General features: G+C 42.1%; 2 protein-coding genes across 4 annotated transcripts in view; one reads left to right on the forward strand and one right to left on the reverse strand.

The window, feature by feature from the left end:
- Positions 1-14289, forward strand: part of LOC143218865 (uncharacterized) — a 63461-nt gene extending 49172 nt beyond the window's left edge. For all 3 annotated transcript variants that reach the window (XM_076444399.1, XM_076444401.1, XM_076444400.1), the window contains one exon: positions 76-14289. In XM_076444399.1, the coding sequence (XP_076300514.1) occupies positions 76-164 (89 nt within the window). In that variant the 3' untranslated portion in view covers positions 165-14289. The remainder of the gene's footprint in view (positions 1-75) is intronic.
- Positions 14290-15510: 1221 nt separating this feature from the next.
- Chic (profilin chickadee) lies at positions 15511-22263 on the reverse strand. Its single transcript, XM_076444402.1, has 3 exons — positions 22014-22263; positions 17503-17772; positions 15511-15786 (listed from the first exon to the last, which is right to left on the reverse strand). The coding sequence occupies exons 1-2, from the start codon at positions 22122-22124 to the stop codon at positions 17503-17505; spliced, it is 381 nt and encodes a 126-aa protein (XP_076300517.1). The 5' UTR covers positions 22125-22263; the 3' UTR covers positions 15511-15786.
- Positions 22264-23289: the final 1026 nt, after the last annotated feature.

Here is a 23289-nt window from a genome sequence, read left to right on the forward strand (position 1 = left end):
TGGGGCCGGAAAGTGGGACGAGGTGGCGGGAGGAGGCTAGGTAGGAGAATGTGCTTGTGACCTTTTGCGTTTCAGCGGCCGAGTGCGGGGACGCGCCTAAGAAGAAAGGATTCTTCAAGGGTTTCTGGAAGAGGTCGCGTCACTACTCGCTGGAGAACCAATAGCCCAGGTGTCAGCAACGGCACAGACACGCGTCCAGACAACAGCACTCTTATCGGCAGCAACGCGTCGCTACCACCAATCTGGCGAACGGTCCTTGCTGCTGCGTCGTCCAATAGCTTTCGAATATGTATACCATCGTTGTCTCGTCAAACAAACACGAGAACGTTCACATATTCTCTCCACAGCGTCGGGAGAAAACATCGTTTTTCCATTCCGATCACCGAAAAAAAACTACCATCTCCAACAAAAAAAAAAAAGAAAAGAAAAGAAAATTCGACCTTTTGTTTCCACTGTGACCTCGACTCGACTCCGACTCGGACCCGACTCGCAAATCGCGACCATAATCACTAATAATGACACCCAAGCCTCTCCAAAAGAAGCCCAGACCCTCGGATCGATGTCCTCTTCGAAACGATCCTCTCAGTTTCCTCTACCTTGCTCGTCGATTCGCTCGTTTCCTTTCGTTCTCCACAGAAATCGATAACCGGTGCTCGATTCGCCGCTAATCGACCTTTCCTAGCTTTCCTACGGTTCTCTCACAATGCATTTCATACTTTTCTCGTTCGAAATTCGTCTCGTCGACAGCACTGGCCTGAAAGACAATTTTCTGGCATTTCTAGTCAGTGTTGTGCCCTGGAATCTGCAGAGAAGAGACCCAATAGTTTGAGCTCGTACAATAATTAGTTGTACTCTGTTCCAACATTTAGTACATTTTTAAACGCCTATGGTCCATGCGCTTTTTAACACTGAAAGCGATTCAAATGTTTCAACTGATAAAAATGACAAGGCTCTATTTATTTAGATGTTGTGCAATTTTTATTGCAATACGCCCTTGGATAAATAAATTTGTCGCATCAATTTCCATGCAAGCAACGTCATCTTTTCAATAATTGTAAAATTAAAAATCTAAGGCCGGTTATTTGACCAGCAGCACTGAAAGCGATTCAAATGTTTCAGCTTATAAAAATGACAAGGCTCTATTTATTTAGATGTTGTGCAATTTTTATTGCAATACGCCCTTGGATAAATAAATTTGTCGGATCGATTTCCATGCAAGCAACGTCATCTTTTCAATAATCATAAAATTAAAAATCTAAGACCGGTTATTTGACCAGCAGCACTGAAAGCGATTCAAATGTTTCAGCTTATAAAAATGACAAGGCTCTATTTATTTAGATGTTGTGCAATTTTTATTGCAATACGCCCTTGGATAAATAAATTTGTCGGATCAATTTCCATGCAAGCAACGTCATCTTTTCAATAATTATAAAATTAAAAATCTAAGGCCGGTTATTTGACCAGCAGCACTGAAAGCGATTCAAATGTTTCAGCTTATAAAAAAAACTAATCGGATCAATTTCCATGCAAGCAACGTCATCTTTTCAATAATTATAAAATTATAAATCTAAGACCGGTTATTTGACCGGCAATGGCAACACCGTTTCCGTGCAATTTTTATCTCAACATTTGCTTGGATAAAAAAATTTATCTAATCAATTTCCATGTAAGCAACTTTATAATTTCAACGACCGTAAACTAATTAATTAATTCGTCTCGAGTACTTTCAAGAAACTAAAGTTGACTTGTGGTTCTTTAAACTTTGGGGTCTCTTCTGGTGGAAAAAAATCGAACGCGGTTAGTTCGATTGACGAAGAATTTGATCGGTTCGTTAATTAGCATCGATTTCCCCCCTCCTGTTTTCCCGACGCATCCAGCCGCACCACACGTTCCATTGCTCTTCCTTTCGCAGTTCGAGGCTCGCTGCGCGAACATAATTTCGCGATGCAGCCAGCTCCGAAGTTATTAATCGTCTTGTAGCCGAAGCATGGGCTAGCTCTCTCGAGTATGCGACAAGACGAGTCACGCGAGACAAGACGAGACGAGAGGAGACGCGCGGTCTCGTTATCGTCGATACGATTGTCCTTTCTTGGAAACTGTCGGACGTCTCTCTGGCTCTTTTGTTTCTTTCCGTGTGCACGATAATCGAGTATTATTAATTCTTACTATTATTTCCGTTCTTTCTTCTTTAGATTGTATTGTTTCCGAGTGAATCTGTATTGTTCTTGTAACACGATTAAACTGGTGCGCGACCAGCGAGAGAAAGATTCGTTTCTTTTCTGTACATACGATCGGCGTGTGATCGTCTCGTTATTTGTTGCGATTTTATTTATTATTATTATTATTATTTCGGATTATTATTTATTACTACAATGTTGTTGTTGTTGTCGTCTGTCGTTGATGTTGTTGTTATCGTTAGCGTTGTTAACATTTATATTATGATTTCTTTATTCGATTCGGCAATCTCTCGAGAACCAAAAAAAAAAGAAAACACACACACACACACACACCGCTACACGAAAATTCGGGTAACGCGCGATCCGAAAGAACAAAAAGGAAAAGAGAATAAATGCACCGCGCGTTTTCCCGCGCGCGTCAGTGTGTACTTGTGTACTTGTGTACGTATGTGTTTGTAGTTTGTATGAGTGTATGCGCACAAAACGGAGGAAAAAGAGAAGAGAGGAAGGAGAAGAGAAGTAAGAGAGGGAGAGAAAAGAAGAAGAACAAAAGAGGGGAAGAGAGGAAAGCATTATTACTGAGAAAATGGTAACAATTATTATTACGATTTAACTAACGAATTACTTACTATTATTGATAATCGGTATTATTATTAATAATACGTATAATAATACAGTATACATACATATAGATGATTGAGATTATATAGCTGGTAATGTAACGAACGGTGGCGCTAAACTACAAACGGTTATATTTAGAATAATTTCACGTCGATTATTCGGAATCCGATACCGCGATAACACGATACGATTTACGTATTAATATAAGTACGGTTTTTCTCGGGATACTCGAAACGAAAGTCGATCGTACGGAGAGTCGCTTGAATGCCAAAGACCGCCTCGAGGTGTGTTCAGTATAATACAGTGTAATACCGTGTACCGTATACAGTATACAGTATACAGTGGTGAATTCGCTGTACAGGGGGGAGTACAATAATCGATTTCGTCGGATCGTTTATTCTCGATCTTCTCGCGAATCACACGACGAAACACCCGAGACCGAGCTGCTTCTCGATCTTTTCAGAAAAACACCGGCGAGACGGTGACGAAACCGCAACGGTGCCGCAACTAAATCGCAAGCTCACTGTCCAAACTATTTTTCACTATCTACATTCTCCTCCTGACTTTTCGCGAGGCAACCCTGGCAGCATTTATGGTTGGCCAACGGTTGGTGGTTTTGTCTAAAAATCCCTAACATAGAAATAACATCCCCGAAGCAGAAATTTATTTATTTTCTTTCTCAATACGTTTGATAGGTTGAAAATAATAGATGTAGCAATATTTTTTAATTTTCTCCATGTTTCCACTGTTTCAAATTGCACCCACAGTAAATCCTCTTGTATAGTCGCGAAAGCTTCGGGGAGATTCGTTTGCAATGTTCGTAGACGACAGAGTTGTGCAGAATTACAATTGTGAATCACTCCAGGAATTATAATTACAAGGTAATTCAGTTATATTGTAATTTATAATTCAGATCTTCGTTCAATTAAATTACAATGTAATTCGTAATTGCAATTACAGCACAATTACAAAATACGTTGTAATTAAATTACATTGATTACGAATTACGGTGTAATTAAATTAAATTTGTAATTTATAATATCTGAACAGAAATAACTTCTGCGTTACGCATTTCTGAAATTTCAACCATAAACATGAAATAGCGTTACGTATTATGAACGAGGACGAGAAATAGAAACTACGCCGCACAGACAGCAAACAAGTATGTATATGAAAGAAAAACATATATCGCACCTCTTCAAAGCTCTGGGCTATAATTTGGAGGGCTGTATTTTAATATTGAATTTCAATTACACATCTGATTAAAATTCTTAGTAATTGAATTAATTGAAAGGTTTGAATGATGTATTTCAGTTACGACGTAATTGAATTACCATATAATTGAAATACAATGTAATTCAATTGCGTAATTGAATTACAATGTAATTGAATTAACACAACTCTGGAAGACGGAGACTATTTTTTGTGATCCTCAAAGACCGAGCCGAACGTAGAGAAGGACAGCGACTCTCCGCGTCTCTTTCTTTCCCATACGCTGTCCTTCCTTGCGCCCAAAACTTTTATCGTCGATTAAACCTCTAAATACAGTTTAAATTATGTCGTGTTCGGTATTATTTTAATCAGAAACTTGCTACAAATATATTGGTGAAAGTTTCATTGAAAAATAAGTACATATGATAATTAAGAAAATTGTTACGACCTATTTGCGACTATAGAGGATTTACTGTATTCATTTTCGTCATAACTGGACTGCGGTTTTTTATGCAAAATAAAAAATGTTCCCATTGATTGCAAGACGCACAAGAGACACCTAATTACCTGATTAAGCTGAAACCAATACGCCGATGACTTTAAAATCGTTTTAATATGTCCACTGATTCAAATTCATCAAATCCGCAGTCTAGTCATAGCAAAACCAACAAAATGCCAATGACAAATGCTACCAGGGAATTTTCAGTACCTGGCAAAAGTGAAACAAAGTCTGTAAGAAGGTCGAAGAGCCAGCCTGCAGAAAAGAAAGTATATTTTATCAGTACTTTTCTCCTTCGCCCTTACGTCAGAACCCACTATCTAAAATAACCGAGCTTGCAATTTCGCGAAGCACCGTCGCGCGTGAGACAGAAAGAAGCAGATCTCCTGTCCCCAGTCCTTCGAGTTCGAAGGACGCGTCGACAGGACTCGGAGACGAGCGAGAACTAGAAATGACGACCACACGACCGCGAATTATTAAACGAAAGAGAGCAAGAAAGAAAACGCAAAAATACATAGATTTTGATATACACGTCGTGCGCAACGCAACAATTATTCTCAATCACGATTTCGTAGAGAGGCAAGAAGAAGAAGAAGAAGAAGAGGAGAACATATAGGGCACATCTCTATCGCTGTGCTGTATGCGAGGACTGTAAATAACGAATTTGCAACGATAGGCATAGTGAACGAAACAGAGATTGAGAGACAGAATGAGGGGGAGAGAGGGGGTGCGAGAACGTAAACGTGAACGTATACGTGAAACGAACAAATAAAACAAAAAAGGGTAGATAACGGGTTGGAGAGACGCGTGTTTCTCGCGTGTCTGATGATTCTAAGGACGACTCGAATGGGCATTTTTTGTGGGGCGAGAGATTAGGCTCCGAAAGATCGCAGAACACGATCGACCGTTGTCGTATTCGTCTCTTGCGTGTAATACACACACACACACAACACACACACACCGACCTGACAAGGTACACCGAACCCGGTGGAAGGTGAAAGGTGAAAGGTGAAAGGTAGTTCAATAAAGGTTAATGCTACTGAATCTCAATGCCAGTTGAATGCACCACCTTCGTAGAATAACTAGCTGCGAGCCGGGGCGACTCGTCGAATCGACGCGCAGTGGGCGCTCTCTCTCTGCTGCTTCCCGTTTTATCAACAAATTTATTTATCATTTTGTCACTGAAATAGTATTTTCTGCGGTCGACGCTGCGAGGTAAGAGATCAAGACACAGCGTCCCTACGCGGTACGAGTGACCGATCGGTCCCGAAATTTTGACGGACATGTATCGAGGCATTACTGTCACAATAGAGATTCGACAATTTCTGAAACTGCGAGTGATTTGTTTAAATTTTCAGGAGGGAAGTGTGAGAGGCGCAGGAGCCCACTGTGCGACGGTGGATCGAACGATCGCGCTCCTCCTCGATCGTAGATCGTTCGACGATCGTGAACGCGGTTGGTAGACTGCGGATCTCGTGCATCTTCGTTATTAACTGCGATGTTTACTTCACAGTGTCTGTAAACAACTGTATCGGCTTATCCAGTTTCTCTCGCGAGATCCGCAGTCCATGGATCAACACGGCTGGATCCAACACCGACACAGAGAGAAAGTGAGAGTGAGCTTGCAAGTCGAGTCGGAAAGTTTTGCAAAACCGTATGCCTTATCGAACGTTCGAGGGAGGAAAAAATCGAATCGTCGCCGCGAGCTTATCTCGTCGGCTTCGCTTGTCTTTATCGCATAAGTAAGAGTGGAGAGGATGGAGGAAAGGATGCCTTTTGAGAAAGAGAAGAATCGTTTCAACCGTGCCGTTTTTTCAAGGGAATATTGTCGACAATCAACGGTGAATCGCACGGCTCGAGAATCGACCGAAACGAAGCGCGCTGTGTGTCCGACCGAACGTTCTCCCGTGCACCAGATTTTTGGTGAGTGCAGACGGAGCACGCGTGTCGAAGACTTCCTCGTTGCGCACAGAAATGCGCGCAGAGTCCTGGAATCGCCGAGAAAAATTAGCACCGCAAGTTACGCGCGGAATTTTCTTCTTTGCAATTTTCTGTGAGGGAAATTTTCGGTTTTTGCGATTTTCTGCGCGGGCAATTTTCTATCTTTGCAATTTTCTATTTTCGCGATTTTCTACGCGAGCAATTTTCCATTTTTGCCATTTTCTGTGTAGATAAATTTCTGCTTTGACGATTTTCTGCGTGGACACTTTTCTACATGGAAAATTTTCTGCGGTGTCAATTTTCTATCTTTGCAATTTGCTATGCGGGAAACTTCCTGTCTTAGCAATTTTCTATTTCTGCGATTTTCTGCGCGGGCAATTTTCTATTTTTGCGATTTTCTGTGCGAGCAACTTTCTATCTTTGCAATTTTCTGTGCAGGAAATTTTCTATTTTTGCGATTTTCTGTGTAGGTGAATTTCTGCGTTGGCAATTTTCTGCGTAGACACTTTTCTACGTGGGAAATTGTCTGCGCGGACAATTTTCTGTGCGGGAAACTTCCTGTCTTAGCAATTTTCTATTTCTGCGATTTTCTGCGCGGGCAATTTTCTATTTCTGCGATTTTCTGTGTAGATAAATTTCTGCGGCGACAATTTTCTATCTTTGCAATTTTTTATGCGAGAAATTCCTATCTTTGCAATTTTCTGTGCGGGAAATTTTCTACCTTTGAAATTTTCTGCGTAGGCAATGTCCTATCTTCGTGATTTTTTGACTTTGCAATCTTCCATTTCTGCGATTTTATTTTCTGACTGCATTTTCTATTTTTGCGATGTTCCGCGTTGGCAATTTTCTCATTCTGCAATGTTTTACATGGACATTTTTCTGTCCCTGAAAATTTCTGTGCACGCAGTTATCTCTGCAGACACTTGTCGGAATGTGTAATTATTTTTCCGCGCGTTTCTGCGTGACCATGCGAATTTTTCTGTACGCGATTCTCGGGAACGTCCGTGATACGTACGCTCACGCCACAGAACCCATATTTTTTTAATCGCGACGGTCAAAATCTGCGATCCGCGAGCATGCTTGTACCGGTCGTTCACACCGTTGGCCTAAGCTCGGATGTATCGTGGGACCGGTATCGAAGTGTGTTCTCTTCCGGAAACAGTGCGACGCAAGCGAAACCAAACGGGAGACAGCGACGTGAAGAACAGCGTGCGGCAAGAATCCCTTAATTATATCCAGGTTTGTTAACGCACCTCGTTCGTAACATCATTAACTGACTGGATTGTCAAAAGTTATGCAAACATTCTCCTTTTCATACATCGAGTTGAATTCATAGAGACGAAGATTGTCTTTGAATGATATTTCATTGCTGCCAACGCTTGTAACTTGAGTTTTATTAGTTTTCTAGCATCGGGACAGGAAACTTCTCGCAATGATTTGCGGCGCATAATATGTCACTGTCTGTATTCCTTATTGTCTAGGCAACATGTCAAGCTAACAGGACGAGGTGTGGTAACAAATGTGGACATAGCTTTAGGCTACGTTCCAATTAGACGTCGCACAGCGACGGGAAACGAAGCACGTTCGAATTCGAGCTTGAAATTGAACGTTCCAGATTGTGTCTGTCGATAGTGTGGGATTTAAAAAATCAGTTAAGAACTAAAAACAATTTATTTCAACTGAGATTACACGCATCACATTAATCAGTAAAAGATGGAAATATTTTAGGTCGGAAGAAATGTTTAACGCTAAACCTACTGACCGTCAAAAATCACTAATGTGCATGGCATTATAAAAATAACAAGATTAAAATTTATCATTTTTGCGATTTTCACAGTGATCAGTAGAGATTACTCTGTTATTAGCTGTCCGATTGGACAAAAGAACTTTCACGTGATTATAGCAAATTTTTTTGTAAAAAAAAAATTAAAAAAGCAGTTTTTTGCAATCATTTTTGCAAATTTTTAAATGTTATGATACGTTTCCGAATTCGCCTTGAAATCCTCTTACAGATAGGCCTAAAAAAATGATATGTTTATTCGCAAAGCATTCACGGAGACCTTGAAAAAACATGAAAAAAATGAGTCGACGAAAAATCTTTTATAATCACGTTGAAGCTCTCTCGAAACCATGCAAAAGCCCATCAAAACATTTTCGATCGGACTGCTAATAACAGAGTAATCTGTACTGATCACGATTCGTGGTTCACCCGGTACACTGGAGATGAAAACACCTTTACAATCTCAATAATTGTCAAATAAAAAATCGAGAATGGGTGACGTGACCCCTCGTGGTGGGTTCACTGTTAATTTTCAAGTTCAAATAGCTCCGACTGCGAAGGGTTGTAATCCCAAGAGAGGAAAACGCGGAAGTAGAATTATCTGAAAAATTTGAAAAGTCTCCGAAGTTGGAGAGCTGGGAAAGATTTCTTTCGGGCAGAAAGTAAACAAGCTGGTAGGACTGATATGGGAGCCGAAATAGGAGCCACGAGGTAGCAGACGGTTTTCGAGCAGAACTGTGTATCCGACGGAGAACGATCATTTTCTCGGCCGACATTGGCAAAGTCTCGTTGAAAGCCGACCGTGAACTTGATCGCTGTCATTAATCGACAGCGGTACGCTGACGACAGCGGTACGCTGACGACAGCGGTTCTCGTCGCAGTGGGACGTCTAATGTTCGTAGCCTTGCACGATTAGTGTATAGTTGTACGATTTAACGGGTAGAGGACAAGAATATGTAATAATCACACTTAACGACTTAACGCGAACAACTCCCGGCCCGGCGGAGAGGTTCTAGTACAAAATCGATAGCTTTACGGACACTTTAAACGATGAAGAAGAGGAAGAGGAGGCACGATATAACGATGATGAAGAAGATGAGGAAGAAGCAGAGAGAGACTGAGAAAAGAGTGAACGAACGGTAAAAGGTCGAACCGTCGACAACGGTGAAAAACACGGTGTACGCGATATCTCGTTCGGAACTGGTTCGCGACAAATCGGATCGGGAGCTCTCGACGCACAGATACCTACCGAGGTTTCTCTCCTCGATTCGCGACCGAGAGACTGCACGATACTCGAGACTTTCGCTATGAAATCGACTGTGCTCGTCGCCGGGTGTGTGCCATCACTTTGATCGGAGACAGGCGTGTGCGTAACCGTGCCTTTACGCTGCTGCTGCTATTCGAAATCCCCAAAATGCATTCTTTGTAATTGTCCATCGGTTGCTATTATAATAGAAGACTTTTTAGGTTGTAACGCGGATCTTGGAAATGGTCGATTAAGAACAGGGTTACAGACTGACATATTATTAACATTTGTATCGGTACCGAGCATTTTCTACGAAGTTCGTTAACCCTCGAGCGGACCTTTTCCAAATAATGTTCTTGAATCTTTATAATTTTTTCAGACACTTTTTCTAATATTCTCCGAATATAATAATTCTAGAAATGATATTCTTTGTTATATTCTCGTCTACACCGTTCTGGAAGTTCCTGTCTTTAAATATATTGAACAATTTTCATGTTCTCGATTTTTTATAATTTTATCAAGCTTTTCTTGTGCACATTTTTTCTAATATTCTCCTAATCATTCTAGAAATGATATTCTTTGTCATATTCTCGTCTGCACCAATCTGCAAGTTTCCATCTTCGAATATTTTCTTTATCAAGAAAAATGTATTGAACAATTTCCATGTTCTCGAATTATTATAATTTTTTCAAACTTTTCTGGTGGACATTTTTCAAGCTTTTCTGGTGGACATTTTTTCAAGCTTTTCTGGTGGACATTTTTTCAAGCTTTTCCGGTGGACATTTTTCCTAATAATTCTATAAATGATATTCTTTGTTATATTCTCGCCTGAGAAAAATATATTGAACAGTTTTCATAGCAGCTCGTACGTAAACGCACCCGAACGCACCGTCCCGTCGATCATTTCTAATTCCGCTGAAGTGTTCTTCGCGGCGAACGGTGACCGGAAGTGGTTCGTAACCGAGGGCGAAGCAGCGAAGAAAATTCGCGGGGACAAGAGGACAATTTGATTCGGTAACCTTAGAGATAACGTTTCTTAGAGCGAGCTCAGCGCGAGTAAGTGAAACACACCGATTTTTATGTACATCTTCTCGATAATTTTGTAAAGAATTTTATTTCACGTTTTAATCTAACAATAAACGAAATGAGAATTTACATTGCGTACGACACAGAGGCGACACCGTTCTCCACCGGCGCGGCAGCGATCCGATCGATCGAGATCAAGACCGATCAAGGTAAGTGGGAATCGCTTTGGAATTTCGAATCGATCGCTTACCTTTCTGGTGAGCTGTGTTTCAGAAAGTTGTTCAATATTTTCTGTCCATTTTTGTCTCTTCGAGGAAGAATATCCTTCTGCGTTGAAAACTAGCACCATTCAACTTAGAATTACTACGTAAAATATGGTAGTAGTCGAATTTTAATAAATACCAAACTTACCATTAATTAAATGGATTCTTAATCTTCTATCAATTGCAAGATTGAATTTTTAAAATATGGTACTGGTCGTATTTTAATAAATAGCAAACTTACCATTAATTAAATGGATTCTTAATCTTCTATCAATTGCAAGATTGAATCTTTAAAATATGGTACTAGTCGTATTTTAATAAATAGCAAACTTACCATTAATCAAATGGATTCTTAATTTCCTATCAATTGGAAGATTGAATTTGTAAAATATGGCACTAGTCGAATTTTAATAAATACCAAAATTACCATTAATTAAATGGATTCTTAATCTTCTATCAATTGCAAGATTGAATTTTTAAAATATGGCAATAGTCGAATTTTAATAATTACCAAACTTACCATTAATCAAATGGATTCTTAATTTCCTATTAATTGGAAGATTGAATTTGTAAACTATGGTACTAGTCGAATTTTAATAAATAGCAAACTTACGATTAATTAAATGGATTCTTAATCTTCTATCAATTGCAAGACTGAATTTTTAAAATATGGCACTAGTCGAATTTTAATAAATACCAAACTTACCATTATAATCAAATGGATTCTTAATTTCCTATCAATTGGAAGATTGAATTTGTAAAATATGGCACTAGTCGAATTTTAATAAATACCAAAATTACCATTAATTAAATGGATTCTTAATCTTCTATCAATTGCAAGATTGAATTTTTAAAATATGGCAATAGTCGAATTTTAATAATTACCAAACTTACCATTAATTAAATGGATACTTAATTTCCTATCAATTGGAAAATTGAATTTGTAAAATATGGTACTGGTCGAATTTTAATAAATAGCAAACGTACCTTTAATTAAATGGGTTTTTAATGTTCTATAAATTAGAAGATAATATAAATCTTTTAAAAACTGTGAATTTCTTGTTTATTCAAAAGCTTGAATATATACCGAATATAATTGTCACAAATAATTGGAAATATAGAATTCGAAGACTTGAAAATGAATGTTTGTGAATAAATAAAATAAAATTGTCTGCTGTAAAATGAAAGAAGATGGTAGACTGAGCAATTAGTATAAGGAGTCTCGACTTCTGGGTATTTGTGTACAATGAAAGCAGGGTTTATCGCTCAGGCCGGAAGAGGCTGGCCTTATCAGGAAGCTCAGACCGCGACGTCCTGTTATCGAAACGAAGAACAATTTTATCGGGAATCTCGGACAAAAGCAAAACACCTTGTTGCACCGCTTTATACAAATTTATTATTCTCTTAAACATTACTGCTCGTACGATTATCGAAACTTCTGTCGACGTATGCAAAAGAGTAGCTTCAAAGAAACGTGTTTTCTTGTTCCGTTCTTCTTTTACGATCACTTACAATATTACATCGAATATTTTCAACCGACACAAATGCTGTTACACCCCCTACCCCCGGCCGCATCTTTGCTGTCACTCTCACTGCCACTTTCGCGTTCTGTCGCATTCACTCGCTCTATCTCTTCCCACCGCTGCCTTTAACCCTTGGACAATCAACGAACCATCGACTTTTCAACCCTTAAGTGGTCCCACCGCATCTTTAAACAAGATCTATCTCTTTTACTCGACGATACAAGATAAATCAAAATTTTTTATTGAAAGATTCCTATCTCGAGTATCAAATTCGATCACACATTAAACTCTGTGATGCATACAAAATTGTTAATATCAATAGTAGATTATTGTAGTTCATTCCGGAGGTACATTTAAGGGTTGATCATTCTCCCTTTCGATTACCGATTCTAATAAATCGTCAAGAACAACGATCTCGATTCATTGGGTCCCAATAGAGAGCCAGGCTGTCCAAGGGGTAAGAGATTCGATAGTTTTCCAATTCCCAAGCCCAGTTCCCGATAATTTATCGATCTCGGTCCGCTGGTTTCCCTCGTCCTTTTGTTCAGTTTCCTGTTTTCGGTCTGGGCCGGGAACGAGAATCGATGTGCGAGAAGAAAGTCGACCGCGCGGATTCGCGCTGTATATCAAAATGCGCGAGTATCGAAATGTTTAATCCGAAAGAAATTGCCAATTCCTATCGCGACGTTCGATAAGATATAACTCTGTGTATAGATAACTCGGCTGTGGCCGAAATTCTTTAAAGAAATTTTCGATCGATGAGAAAACCACGTCGACTTTCGTTCTCGCACAAAAAAATAAAGAGTCGTAAGCGCAACGCAGCGTGGTGGGACAATCGTTGTTTCCAAGCAAAACACGCAACAACGAACGGAAAACGGTCTGACGCACGGTTCTCTCCGTGACGCGGAGTAAGTAAGTAGACACCTAAAAAGCGAGAATGATGAATGCAGAGAGTATTTGGATGACGCGTGATTAGGTCACCTTCGATTACAATTATTATTTCAATGTTTATTCCTTTCTTTTATCCATAAAAATCGTTACATAGTAGTTTAGGTTTGCTGCCCGGCGTCAGACGAACCGCCCGGGCAACCAGTTATAGTAATAGTAGTAGCAGTAGTATTACAGTAATAATAAGTGGTAGCGGCATCGTGTCGTGTGTCTCGCGTGTCCATGTCTCTCTATGTTTTCTATTCCTGTGTGTGTGTGTGTGTTGAACGTGTTCGTGTTCGTATCGATGTGTATATCGTGTCTCTGTATATTATATATATGCATGTATGTATATACGCGTTCGTCTACGCGTGTGCACGCGTTACGCTCTCTCTGCATGTATATATAATATATATATACGTGTGTATGTATGTGTCTGCAACCATATGAAACCGTGTGTCCTCTCGATGTGTACAAGATGATCGAAGCTACACGAGTCGAACGGGAAAAGACCGTCCACGTTTACATTTCTCGAACCTGCTGTTTCCATCAATTTCGTCCCCCGAAACGTCCCCAAAATATTCTTCCAACCTCTTCGAACGTCGACGAACAAGCTTCAAAAAACAAACGGCCAAGAAAAGCGCGTCGACAAACAAACGCTTCCCGGTTGAATTTTTTTTTTTTTTCTTTTCTTTCGGCGGTCGCGCGCGTGCACGCGTTTCAAATCTCTCTCTCTATCTCTCTCTCAAACGCGTACACACACATACACCCACGCACACAAATACAAACACACTGAAAGCGGCAAACACACGCAAATCACGCGCGTCCGAATACGCGAATGCACAGGTATAAAATCGCGTATACGCATAGCATTCCTTGTGTACGATTCTCTCTCTCTCTCTCTCTCTTTCTCTCTATTATCACGCCCTTCCCGCTTTCTTCAACTCCTTCTTCTCCTACCTCTTCATCGTCTACACCTTCGTTTTCTTCTTCTTTCTTTCTTCTTCTTCTTCGCTATTATCGATAAAAGTCTCAGCAATTATGACACATTGTTCGCCGTTTTTTTTTTTTATTCCTCTTACATATAGCAGTAATAAAGACAGTAAATAGCTAAAAGGACCGTATCGATTTTGGGGGGTGGGGGGTGGGGGGAGGCGGCCAGGACTGCGGCCAATCCGTGCCGTTTCACCCACTGCCGCACGCTCGCCTGCCTCGTTAATCGTCGTGCCTCGTAGTCGTCGGCGTTGCATCTCTCTACCGCGCACTCTCGCACACACTTCTACAAACATCACCGCCACCTCTCTCTCTCTCTCTCTCATTCTCTCCCTCTCTCTCATTCCGTTCTCGGTTCTCCAAAAACGCAGGAACGCCTCGATCTTTCTCTCCTGCCTCCCCCGCTCTCACGCGGACATACACAGTCTCACGCATTCGCGCCCATTTTCTCGAACCCTGACTCTCTTTCTGTCTCGAACTCTCATTCTCTCTCCCGAACTCGTTCAAACTCTTCCAAACCTCGTTCAAACACGCTCAAATTCTCTCATCATCCGTTCGCTACAAAAAAAGAAAAACTGTAAACCTAACGCAATAGTTTATTACTTATTATTGTTATGTCTTACGTTTAATGCATGCTTGCTTGATCTTCGTCCCTCGTACTGTTCTCTCGGTGAGCCGAAACGCGACGTGTCGCCCGTGTAAAAAGACAAGAAAAAGAACATAGAAAAGAAAAAACAACGACGCTACACCGTCTCCTCCGACTCGTTACACCGCGTACAGCCTTTTTAACTCTTTCTCGCCTTTTGCGCGTGTGCGTGTGCGTGCGTGGCCTCCGTGTGTACCTATGTATCTACCTGTAGTTTCTGTGTATACCTGTTCAACGTAGTATGCGCGTGTGTGTTTGTTGGTCGCGTGGATTTGTGCGGGCGCGCGACTCGGTTTTCCTCTGTTCCCGTTATCGGCGATCCTTTGTTCTTTCTCCCTTCTCTCCATCGAACTCTCCTTCTTCTTCTTCTTCTGCTTTCGTTTCTATTCTTGTCCCGCGACACTTTCATTGAAAGCCGTCGATCGCGAACGGGAACAGAGGGGAAATGGACGACGAGACGCGACGATCGATGACGATGATCGATCGACGACGATCGCGCGAATCATGCCGATCTTCGAATCGCGCTCGTCGATCTCGCATGATCGCGTCGCACGGCCTATATAGATCCGAATCTAGCGATCGCGCACGCGTTATTTCGTGATTTTTCTTCCTGAGTATCGCGCGTCGAATCGGAAAGGAGAGAACGACGACTCAAGTATGATAGTTGCTGTTATTTCTTTCTTTCTTTTCTTTTTTTTTTTACTGTTATTGCTGTTCTGCAGTTGTCGAGGGTGATGGTGGTAGTTGTTGTTTGTTGTTGTTGTTGCTGTTACTGTTGTTGTTGCTTCTCACAGAGTGTTGCGCGGCAAGCTTGCGGCAGTTCCGGCGCGACTCGTGCGGCATGACGCATTCCATTCGCTGTTCAGTAAAATAATCGATCGTATCGTTTAATATTAATATTAGATATTTTGTGTGTTGGGTCCCAGAGGTTACTGAAACAGAAAAATACCAGAGAGACCGGGTTAGCCGTGCCAAATTACGCGCGCATCCTCTCCAAAGATAACATCGTATTTTCGAGTATCATTGAGACGATATTTTGCGTGCCAAAGTTTGAAAATGTGGAGAACGAGAGTGTACCTTGAAACGTATTCTCGGTACCGATTGAAGTCTTAGGGGAACTCGCCTGAAACCGTTTTGTCTAACGAAAAGGCTGAATGGAAATGAATGGCCTCGAAGAACGAGGCAAATCAGCGCGATTAACCTTCAGCTACTCCATTTTACATAGAACTCTATATGACTCGAACGTAAATAAATTTTAACGCTAGAACTACCGAATGGGTCAAAATGACTGGTTCCAGATTTTTGTTCCTTCAGAAATATTAAAATTATAAACGTTTTCCTGAGAAATCTTTTTACTGAACTTCTTTACTGAAGCACATATTTAAACAAAACTAAAACGAAATCTAAACAAATGCAATTTTGTCATTAATATTGCGTTTAGTGCTCGGTAGTTCAAGTGTTAAAATCGATATTTCCTAGCGTAGACCTTTGTTTATGCATGAAACACTAAATTTAATGTTTTCAGATTGTAAGTACCATATGCGAGTAATTAAAAGTTAAAGAAGCAGAGTCCTGGAACAGCTGCATTCGCTTGCAGAGCATTGACAGAGATTAGTGTCACTGTTAGAATAATTAGATACACCTGCCACGAATGGCAGATTCAGACTGTTCGACATTGGGTGCCGTTCAGGATCAAAAGAATTCGCTTAGTAGGATTTACAATCATTGCGCTGTACCAAGAAACAGATTCTAACAAAATTACTAGATTAGAAGTTGAATTAAATTAAAATATCCTTAGCCATAGACCTTAACGTGGCTTATTTCTCACTTGCAATCTCTAGTGGCTTTAAATTGCTGACTGCTGGAATAATTACCCTAACCCTCTCCTACGTCGAGCTAGAAGACTGAACACTGTCTCCCACTCCAATAGTTCCTAACTTTATTGATTCCACTGCCACAATTCCATAGCACGAACGATTACAGAATTATTAAGTAGAAGCAGACTGTTTTGGGAGCGCAGAAGGTTACGGGGAAACCTACAGTGGGTGTACGAAGCATTCGTACACCTTTTAAAAACGAATATCTGTTTCAAAATTGGATCCAACAGTAAATTCACAGATTCCACATGTTACAATGCCCACAACAATGAAACTTTGTCAGTACATGTGTATAACTTAGTTAGATATACAAAAAACATGTTTAAAACTTTCCTTACATGTTTAAAATTAATCTTTCTAACGTCTCAACGAAAACTGAAACTGTTGGGTCCAATTGCGAGCAAGTGATTCGTTTTTAAAAGATGTACGAACACTTTGTGCACCCAGTGTAGTTGTCCGGAGTCGGGAGAAGTTCCCCAGCGCTGTCATTCGTGGCAGCGTAACCGAGGATCAGAGTCGATCGCTGCCGTATTACTTCAGATTAGTCAGCGCGCGGTGAGCCGATACACCGAGTTCCGAGGAGGCAAAGCGATATTACAAGCGCGAGTGAATCACCCTCGCGATAAGGAATACGCGATGCGCTACCAGCTTCGATCGTTGCAAAATTCTAGTGCTATATAAAGGGAAAGAGAGAGAGAGGTAGAGATAGAAACAGACTGCTCAGTATCGCGAGCGTTATCGTTGGTACTGTGTATAGAGTATTATACCAACCTAATAGCCGCAGCCCAAGAGGTAGTCGCCAAGCTTTTCGACGACCGATGCGGCTTGCTGTGGCTGTATGGGGTCTTCGTAGAGGGAGACGACCACGGCTTGCGTCGTCTTCATGCAGTGGACGCCGACCTTGCCGAGTTTTGCCCTTATCACCCGATCCGTGCCCGACAGATAAATGTACCTGTTGCCGGCCAAGGTAACGCCCGACGACGTCAGAATGTCCTGATCGTCGAATCCCTGGACCAATTTCGCCAGCTCCTCTTTACTCACCTAAACACACAGACAACCATCCACCGTTTAGAACGCTGACACCATATATACAGTCTCGCATTTACAAATTCTGAATTCAATTCACTGATCGACACTCCGAGCACGTGGATTTTTTTAACGCTCGAACTCGCGTGGGAGCAAAAAGTAATCAATTTAATTTTTATACAATTCTTCTGTGACGCTAGATTAGATACGAAGCAATTTAAAAAAAATTTTACCGTTCTACCCCGTCTAGTTCTCGAGATATCGAGGCCTCAAGTTTGAGGGATGATTCCATCCCTCCAATGTGAATGGTAGATCGTAAAAATTGTCTCACAAGTAAATTAAATCAGAATTTGTGTAGGTCGAATATATGTAACCGGCAATAATGATGAAAGTGGTCTAATTGTACGTGAAAATTTTTAAAAAATAATCTAACCTAACCTAATCAGATTAATCGTCAAAAATGAACCGTCATATATGGCTTGGACCACTTTCATAATTAAGGGCACGTACACCCTTGTTGGATTTATTTCACAACCGAGAGTAAGGGGGTGACATTTTCTGAAACCCTTCTCGTGTGCAATCCGCGTTTAAAGAAGTACAACTAGAATTTTCTTGATATTGCATACCGTCTAAATTATCGAAATTATCTACTTCGCCTAGAAAAGTTGAAAATTTCATAAACATCCACAGTCGAATAATAATTAACATGTTTGTAGTGTTGAAGCAACGTTCCTGACGTCTACAAGGCGTGCGATATTTGAATGTTGTGAACATTCAATTTAAAATAACGTCATGCGAGATAACTGATAAACTCATTTTTTCAATTTCCACTTAGACCACTTCCATAGTAATGGGCACATATCGATTAGTCACCGAGCTATCAGAGCCAATGACAGGCCGAACAATTTCTATTAGATTCAATCTCTGTACACTCTTCAAAGATAGCCGGATAAAAAAATCCTGTATACACAATACAATATTACAACGCGATAAACAGGACAGGAATGCCATAAGTCACGTGTAAAGACAACCCGAAACGGCGACCCTGTTTGCACCGGTGTAGGACGGGTTGCGGGACGCCGGTCGGACCAAGGACAAACAAAAAAAGGACTGTTGCCTCGCAGTCGGAATTCCGACCAATTTTGTACAGTGTAACATCGATAGCTCGCCACAGTTTCCTACGGCTTGGATCGTGAAAAACCAACAGCGAATAACTGCAAACGCCAATTTCGGTCCGGCGAAGGCCGCCGTCGGAAGCCCTGACTCACTAATTTCAAGTACGAGAGCGATAGAGAGAAGTCTGCTTTGAAAACGGCCCTGACTAACCAACGGACACTAGCAACGACGACGGACGACGATGAATCAGCCTGATGCGAGAGAGCTAATCGTTTGCGAGCGAGACAGCCCCTCTTCGACGATTTCGCACACGGTGCACGCATATCAACCACGGGCCGAGCGAGCCTAAACGAACCGCGTTAACACGGCTAACCCGTCTCCCGATTTCGCACACGAGGCCTACCGGCCGGCATTGTTGCGAAAAACAGATGGGAGGGACACACGGCCGGCCGGCTTCGCCATTTTGGCATTCGGAAAGCGGTCGCACGACATGGAGCTCGTGCCACGAACTTTTCACCGTGCCCTTCGAACTTGATTATAGATCGTTTCTTGAAAATAGAAGACGACGCCCACAGAAATTCTGACGTAGGTCCTTGCAGAATCACGCAAGATCATCCAGAAGAATTTTCGGTACCGACAGGTATCCCGTCGGCCATTTAACCCCTTGCCAGTAACATTTTCTTTACAGTGATCAAATCATATCTGTCCCGAAGAATGTCGTAGAAGAGAAAAGAAAACGTATGTAATCAAATTTTCTTTATGGTGATTAAAATGTATTTAGCAAAGAAATTGTATATTCTCTGTATGGCTACAATTATTCGAATGCTTGTATTTATCACAAGACTGCGGATCTCCATGCAAAATAAAGAATGTTTGCATTGATTGCAAGAAGCAGGAGCGAAATCAAACATTTCGCTCTTCTTTTAATTATCCGATTAAGCTGAAACCAATACACCGATGTCCTTGAATCTTTTTAACATGTCCACTGCTTCAAATTGTGCCTACTCATTTTGGTCATAAATGCATAAAATCAAATTTGATTTCATCCAGAGAGAAAGGCGTGACATTCATACGTGTTAGACTTTGTTCGAATCTTCATTCACGAGTCCGACTCGTTAAAACACGGCAAGGGGTTAGAAGATCCTTCGATCCGATCGATCCCGTGATCGGCAACCGAAATAATCGTGTTTGGCCGGTTTTACCGACCCCGAGGCATTTACCGACGCGACAGGACCCGTTCCGCGAGAACTTCCGGCGTCGAGCATGGATGGCGCTTGGGTCACGTCGAACCTTTCTGGAACTGTCGGTTTTGCAATTTTAAACGACATTGGCCGGTGCAGGCCGATCGGCGAAAACCAAGTGACGAAAGAAAAAGTCGATTGGTATATAGCTCGGTCAAAAATCCCCGGACACATAATAGCCCCGAGTCCGGTTTCAGCTGGTCGCGTTGTTACAAACGCGGCATGTATGCCAAGTATTTTTTTCCCCTCATGCGTACGTGCTGTACGACGTGGTTTTCTAAAAGAGAATTCAACCGGACGATCGAAAAAAAAAGCACGGGTGGTGCGTTGGCTAAGCGTGCACGTAAATACGTGGGCGTCTTCGCGCGTCCCTTTCGATAACGGAAAACGGTGCCGAAGAGAAATGAGTCATCGTCCTCGGGCGAAATTGCCAATACCAATGGCAAACGGATATATTGCGAACGATCTATGTATCCGGGCGTGTGCGTGCCGGAGAGAGCACACCCCTCGTGAAAACGAGACGACAACGGGAATCGTGGAAACTCGGCGGCGAGAGACCGACAAAACAGAGCCCACCATTTCCTGGCGGCTGACGAGCGTAGTGTGCGAGGCGACAACGTGCCCGGCAGGCAGCCATGTTCAACTTTGTCGAAAACCGTTCAACCTCGAACTAGACGAAAATTTTCTGCAGCCGAGCACAATTGCCACACCCAATTTCGCCCCCGGACGTCTCGGCTCACGGCGAAATCGCTCGGTTCCCGAGGATTTTCGAAGGACGAGGGCCACGTCCGGTCAAGCTTTTGTCGATCGAACCAACAGAATTTACTGGTCTGGTCCGGTCCAGTCCGGTCTTGCTTCTGTATCCCTGATCCTCTCTTTCTCTCCGCATCTGAGGAGAGAGAGAGAGAGAGAGAGAGAGAGAGGAAGAGAGAGAGAGACAAAGAGAGAATTTTCGATCGAGAAAGAACAGAAAGCCAGCTCTCGGCCGGCCGGTGTCGAGTCAAAAATATATCTGCCCGTTTAGCCTTTCCGATGCTTGCCTCTGCCTCTCTCGCATTTGCGTCTAGCCGGCTTTAGGCACGGCACGAGGCGGAATCGTGTGTGCGCCGGTTCGGATTCGACACGCGGAAACTTTCCAAAGGTTTCATGATTTATCCCGGCAGCCTTTCGGGAAAGCCGGGACGCGCGAATGGCTACGTGGCAGCAGGATTTTTCATGATTAAAAGCCGGGCCACAAGGCCCTCGTGAACAAACATTTTTCGAGAGCCGTTTGTCGATCCGGCTTACTAAGGCCGCAACTGCATATATTCGTTCCACGCGTTCCGATTACACGTTCGCTTTCCGACGAGATTCGAAATATCAACCGATATTTTTGGGTGTGCGTAGCTCTCTCTCTCTCCTACACGCATCCATGTACACGCACACACACGCGTATATCCCCGTATAGGTGTGCATATATGTATGTATATCCGTGTACACGGTTATACACGTAGATATATAGATATGCACATGTAGATATCCGACGAGAAAACGAAACGTTATTCTCGCCGGCCACACCGAACAACAAAGAACCAAGAACCAGACGAACAGGAGGCGAGATATACTCGGAAAGACTAGGCACACGATGCGTTCGTTCTCATGATTTTTTCTCGGACGATTATATTCGGCCTCTACTGTGGGTTTCCTTTTGTTCCTCTGGATACGACGATAACGAAGGCGACTGCGACGACCGACGACCACCACCATCCACCATCACCACCACCACAATCTACCGATGACGACGATGACGGCGATGACGACCACGACGAAGACGGTTATACCAATAATATATATTCGCGATAGGCCGCAAATCGAGAGCCTCCGAAGCGTTAGCGGGTCCAGAGAGAGCGGTTTACTCACTTCGAAACCTTCGGACTTCGCCCAAAGATTGCCATCGTGTCCCGCGATCGCAGCTTGGGTAACACACCTAGACGCGAGCAGCTGCTTGTCAACGTAATCCTGCCAGCTCATTTTTGAACACAAGCGATTCGACTCAACTGTTCACTACAGCACTAGAGACACAACCCGTCACCGACTGACTCCTCTCACGACTACCTATATGCGTTCAACGCCGGTCACACTTCTCTTTCACCCCTCCTTGTCCCTTCGTGGTTATTCGCAGACCCCCCCGTTGCCCCCCCCCCAAGCCCCGGAGTTTCTTCTCCCTGCCCCTACCCCGAAAACCCCGGTATCCTGCGATCGCGTCCCCCCCACCTTACAGTAATTGACTGACGAACATTGCTGCCAACACCTGCAACATGTTTTTCCCAGACCCCGAGTTATACTCGCCACGGATCATAACCTAGATGCGAAATTCAAATCGGAACTGAAATCAATCAGTCAAATTTTCCATCCACTTAGAGACTATCTTATTATTTTTCTAAGGAGATATCAGCATTAATTCTATCTTAGTATCACTGGTCTAAGATTAATACAATGCTACAATCCGCATATTTGTCTTTTATATTAGCCACCTAGGTGAAATAAGAGGAAACTACTGCGCCCGAAGGATTGGAGACATGTTGGAATGCGCGGGAATATTTGAAACGAGATACAGTTGAGAAATGTATATCCAGGAAACATATAATATTATTTCTTTCATAGCTAATATTCATGTGTAAGAACATTTTTGTCGAGCACTTTGTACGTTCAAGATGAATTTTATATCCATTTCGCAAAGATTTAAAAAGTTTGTAGAACCTCTAGTTCATGGAAACGATTGTGAAGCTATGTTCACGGTGTACGGAGTTCTAGGGGAATATTCCAGGTAGTCGCGTTGGAAACTGGTCCTCGAAAAATTAACAAAGTTTTCTCTCTATATAAGAATTGATAATAAGAATCCTCTTCTCTGCTCTTCTCCAATAATATAATAATAATACTATTATTTCTTTCGTGTCTAACATTCATGTGTCAGAACATTGCTGTCGAGCACTTCGTTCAAGATGAATTTTAGTCCCATTTCGCAAAAGTTTGAAGGACCGGTTCATGGAAACGGTTGAGAAAACGGTGTACGGAGTTCTAGGGGAAACTTGAATTATTCTTCCAACGTTTCGTGTAGTGATTTTCGTGTTCGTGAATTTATAGCGACCAGGGCGACATCTTTCCCTAAGGACGAGAATGCTATATCGTCTATATA

Source organism: Lasioglossum baleicum, chromosome 20 (assembly GCF_051020765.1).
Source record: "Lasioglossum baleicum chromosome 20, iyLasBale1, whole genome shotgun sequence".
Lineage (NCBI taxonomy): Eukaryota > Metazoa > Arthropoda > Insecta > Hymenoptera > Halictidae > Lasioglossum > Lasioglossum baleicum.

Excerpts from the sequence above, each read along its gene's own strand:
- Chic (XM_076444402.1), bottom strand. The coding sequence starts at position 22,124 with ATGAGCTGGCAGGATTACGTTGACAAGCAGCTGCTCGCGTCTAGGTGT. Across the intron at positions 17,773-22,013 it reads CGAAGTCCGAAGGTTTCGAA|GTGAGTAAAGAGGAGCTGGC; the intron begins GTGAGTAAACCG and ends CTGTGTGTTTAG.